The 4,958-nt window shown below is 36.0% G+C and overlaps 1 protein-coding gene across 1 annotated transcript in view; it reads right to left on the minus strand.

Moving 5' to 3' along the window:
• Positions 1 to 1,409: 1,409 nt before the first annotated feature.
• Positions 1,410 to 4,958, minus strand: part of LOC121412448 (acetylcholine receptor subunit delta-like) — a gene marked incomplete at its 3' end in the record, with an annotated part of 9,975 nt that continues 6,426 nt past the window's right edge. The window contains exons 5-8 of the mRNA XM_041605259.1: positions 4,218 to 4,370; positions 3,249 to 3,634; positions 1,700 to 1,960; positions 1,410 to 1,465 (exon numbers count right to left, since the gene is read on the minus strand). Coding sequence (XP_041461193.1) covers positions 1,410 to 1,465; positions 1,700 to 1,960; positions 3,249 to 3,634; positions 4,218 to 4,370 — 856 coding nt within the window. The remainder of the gene's footprint in view (positions 1,466 to 1,699; positions 1,961 to 3,248; positions 3,635 to 4,217; positions 4,371 to 4,958) is intronic.

Below are 4,958 nucleotides of genomic sequence, written 5' to 3' on the forward strand. Positions count from 1 at the left end.
GTTGAATCAGTACTTTGTTACCGAAATATTTGTGAAAACATTCATTGTTTTAAAAGGATGTAATGTTCCTCTAAAAATTTAGGTGAGTAATTTCAACCAGAAAAAAATCAATACACCTGTATTCCTTTTTACAGTGAGTACAATGCAACCAATCAAAATGGGAAATAATGTTTCATTAGGTCCCATAACATTTATATTAGACTTATAAACTCAATTTAAAGCAAGGTAATTGACAGTCTTCTAGCTGTGCTAAATAACTGGTGTAATAGTTGGAGACCGGCCGAATTGAAAAAAAAACATTACCAAACAAACGATCAACAACATGCAACAACAAATAGAATGTTTAGCACTGTAACATACAGACTAACAGGTGTAACAGTAATGTTGCGCATTCCCTTGCTGACAATATTTGAAGTTAAACATACATAGTCTGTATTTCATGGTCGTCTACTCGAATATAATAATCGAAGTAAATGATGCTACATGCATAATATTCATGCATTTGTTACTTAAAAAATCTTTATATATCGTGAAATAACCAATAACTGCATACATTATAGGAGCCTACTTATCATGGCAGGCCTACCAGTGAATTCATGATACATTTTCATAGTAAACGGGCATGTGAATCATTTCAATGTAGACAACTTGTCGTGTCCTGCTTATTATTTCAATTTTATTGGTAAAATACACTCGGGGAAACTTTGCCTTTGCTATCTCACAACGTATTTCCATAAAGTATATGTCTCCCTTCTATAGATATTTTGTCGCTGGTGGCGCTCTTCATCTTCAATCTTAATGACCCTGTTGTCTCTACTCTTGATACTTTACATTTCCCCCCAGAATTGAGCTGCAGCTGCAGTGATGGCAGAAAGCGAAACAAGAGTAGCAATCAAGAATAGACGGTCAATAACACAGGCAAGGAGCTCAAAATCATTCATCATCTTAGGTGCCTATTAAAAATATATAAGAAATAAGAGAAAAGAAGGTATAATAGCCTAATTCAGACTATTCACATTATTGAATGTCTTCATTTTATTTCTAGAATATTCTATTTTTTTAATATATCAATGACGTAATTAACTCCATTTTTTTCTCGCGTAAATAAATCGTTTTGTGCAGGTTCACCAGGAGCCCATCGGACCGGAATTGGAAACGCTATCTCACCCTCCCTCCATTTTCTGCTTTACTTTAACAAAATTAACTTATGGAAGTTGACTGTTAAAAAGATTACCCCCATGCGACCCCCCCCCCCCCCCAACAAAAAAATTGCATTCTTATAGTTTTCGATTTAGAAATAAACAAGATCGGAATGACTGATCATGGTGTATACTTCTCGTATTGACTTTATGACTTACCTGAGATTCTTCCAATTCTTGACTCACGGGTTGACTCGATGACTCAATTTGGACCCAAGCTTGACCACGAGGATGTAAAGCTTGACCACCAGATGACAGGATCTCTCCTATTATAAATATGATAATCAAATCAAATGTAAGAACGAGGAATTAGAAAGAAGAAAAAATAGAGAGAGAGGGGGGGGGGTGGAGGAGATAGGGGGATTCAAAACAGATATCTTGGTCGTGTCTACTATCTCATAAATAGGAGAAAGAAGGAAAGAATCATCTTTAGATTGTCTAATTGCTGGCCAGCCCCCCCCCCCCTCCCTGCCATCAAAATACCTCCGTAGCCCTATTACCTGCGACACATGCATCCATCGGCGGAACTCCACCAGCGCACCTCTCGGTGGGATTCGAACCCTTGGCCTTCTTCCGGCAACACCCACGACCATTAACAAAGCACCACGGTCCAAGGCGGTCGAAGAAAACAGTCATGATGATCTTATTCTTGATCTTGCCTTCCTGGTGACTCATTTTGATGACGATGGCGGACATTATGGTGACCACGATACTCATGATGAAACATTGCTGTACGTATACTGACAACATCGCAACACCACCTAAGGATGAACGAAAACAACAACCATAAAATGTCTATAATTTTAGCACACAGCTAAAGATTTTCTTCCTTTTGGGCTCATATTTTTTTTGTCAGAGTAGGGCCTATAATAAACCGAGGTTTAATAATGTAAGTTAAATCTTTTCAAGTTACACGAATGAAAAAGAAAGACCATGCAGCCATATTTTCCATGTATTTATTTCATTATTTACTTATCCATTATCTATTGATTGATTCAATGATTGATTATTTATTTATTTATCATTTGGGGTGGGAGTTAGAACTCCGTGAGTTGATTATGGTCAACCTGATATAAATATAGACACTCCCTTATGTCGTGTATGTACATTGACATCAGGGGCTGATCCAAAATTTACCAAAGGGGGAGGGGGCAAATTTTTCAGAAGAAAATTTTGACAAGCCAAAAAAAAAAAAAAAAAAGGTTTTTAACCATTTCGTACCAGAATAAATTTGACAAGCAAAAAAATTACAGATTTTAATTTTCCTTCTCAAGGGGGGGAGCACATGCCCCCTGTACCCCCCCCCCCTCCCCCTGGATCCGAGCCTGATTGACATCTAAACTTCTAAATACTAAGAATGGCGAAATATTTCACACCGCAAAACAATTTAATAACAAGTTGAAACCGTGTTTTTTTCTTTAATCCCCGACATACTTCAAATTATCTTTATTTTCCAGATGTTTGTGTAACTGATACTTTTGGAAAGTTGGACCAGCTTGATGCATCCATTATGTAGATTAATCAACCATCAAGTCTTTATATAGTAAGCCGTAGATGTAAAATGTGTTAGACGAAGTTTGCTAGGGCCCCAAACTTCCTTGGTACTTCACAAGACACATAAACATTATTTTGTATTCTGTCAAGTTCTCAGATCTGACAAATTAATCTTGCTTTTGATTGACTGAGAAGCCGGAGTAAACAGGGTTTTTTTAATATTGTCACTGTCGGATAAAACAGATTTTGCCAGATAATTCAATACAATTTAATTCAATTCATGTGGTGTATTAACTTTTTTTGCGACAGAAGCAGAATTTTAAAAGTTTACATTTCAAACAAATTAAAAATAACAAGGTAAATTAGTTTAGTATTACGAACACATTTTAACACAGAGATATAAAAAAGTATATCATCAGATGAATTAATAAATTTATACCGAAAATCGTCTAAAATTCATCTTACAACTCGATCCTATCAGAAAATAGTTTACTTATTACTATACTTTCTTAAATCTTTTTTATCTATCAGAAATCACTGTCGAATACAAATTACCACGAGAGCTTTTTGGTAGGCTGTCTGTAACAACAATCTGAAAGACAGTCACACCCAGAACAAGAGAGATGGACGCCGAAAGACGCTCTCCACTTTTGGCGGGAATGATGAAAACAACAATCGATAACCAGCTGAGGAATGTCACTGGTAACATCACATTCTGGATGTAAAATCTGGGCAGTCTTTTGAATTTGAAACCGATATGCATCACCTCATTAGTGATGTTTATCCCATCGACCAAGCCGAGAGGAATGTACTCAGTTTTTGTAGCAGGATGAGGAGGCATGATATTCCACTCAGAGCTGATATTTTGTTGCGGAATATGAAGCTGGGCTGAATGAAGTCTCACGAGATAACTTGGTGTGTTTTGCAATGTAAATCGCAACCTGGGAGAGGGAGAGAGAGGGAGAGGGATCGTGCATCATTTTCATTTCATTTATGTTACATGCATGTATATACATATATATATTTACTATTTTCAAAGAGATACAGAAGGTTATCAATAGTCATGATAACCTTTTGATATTTATTTATTTATTCATTCATTTTGTTTACCCAGGGTAGTCTCTTCAATATAAAACTGCTTTACAAGAGAGCCCAGGCCTGTTAAAATATAAAATATTACAATAATATTCAATGTTAAAAGATTAAAACATTACATACAACACACAGAGAAAGCAACTATACAAAAACCAGAGAACAGCAACAAAATAACACCACCATAATAAAATAGAAATACTTAAAATAGAGTAATACAATCATATCAGTTAACGCCAGGTAATGGCGGTCGTATCCTCAATTTCTTTCATCAACATCAAGTAAAAAAATGCTAAACAGGTAAACATAGATTTGATTAAAATAAAAACATTTTAAGAAAAAAAATAACAACAATCCCTCCCCATCCCCCAATTCACGATAACACTATCAATATACACGATAAACTTTTAATATTCATGATACCCAACATACCAGCATTCCTGTTCATCTAGGGGAAAGTTGTCAAGTTTTAGATCACATGATGTGTGATGTATTAAAGGTGATTCGAGATGTAACCATCCATCGTATGTGATGAAAGTTTGACTGACTTCATCCTTTATAGGATTCTCTGGTTTGTCTTGCACCCTTTAAAAAGTAAAAAAAAAAATGTGAAAGATAATTAGATGCATTTTACTGGTAATGTATTTAAATTCCTGTTAATCAACGCATTTTATTCGTTTATCATCGATTCACTGGCTATACCGTGAGATTGACTAAAAAGAATCAGTTCATTATTAAAAGAGCTGGTATCCCCCCCCCCCTGGTTTGGCATTTAAATGTACATGATTATTTTTTGAGACTCGACAGAAAGTCGTCACTGTGCCCATAACAACCGATCCAATACAATATAATACGCATCCATCGACCGACTTTATTGGCTTTATGAATGGGAATTTTTTTATTTTCCCTTTCCATTATACAAGCTAGAGAGAGCAAATTCATATTCTTAAAATCGTCACAAACATGTGCCAAATAACATAACCTAAAATATTGTTCGAAAAACAGTCATGATCGTACACATAGGGTCAAAGTACTTTATATATAGGCCTGTAAGGTCATTATGATTATGTTATTCACAGATAATCCAGACTGTAGATGGGAGGGGGGAGGGGGGGGGGGAGGGCACAACTCGCCCCACTCGCATTCGTCGGGTAAGTGCTGAAATCCCCACGT

This window comes from Lytechinus variegatus, chromosome 4 (genome assembly GCF_018143015.1).
Source record: "Lytechinus variegatus isolate NC3 chromosome 4, Lvar_3.0, whole genome shotgun sequence".
Lineage (NCBI taxonomy): Eukaryota > Metazoa > Echinodermata > Echinoidea > Temnopleuroida > Toxopneustidae > Lytechinus > Lytechinus variegatus.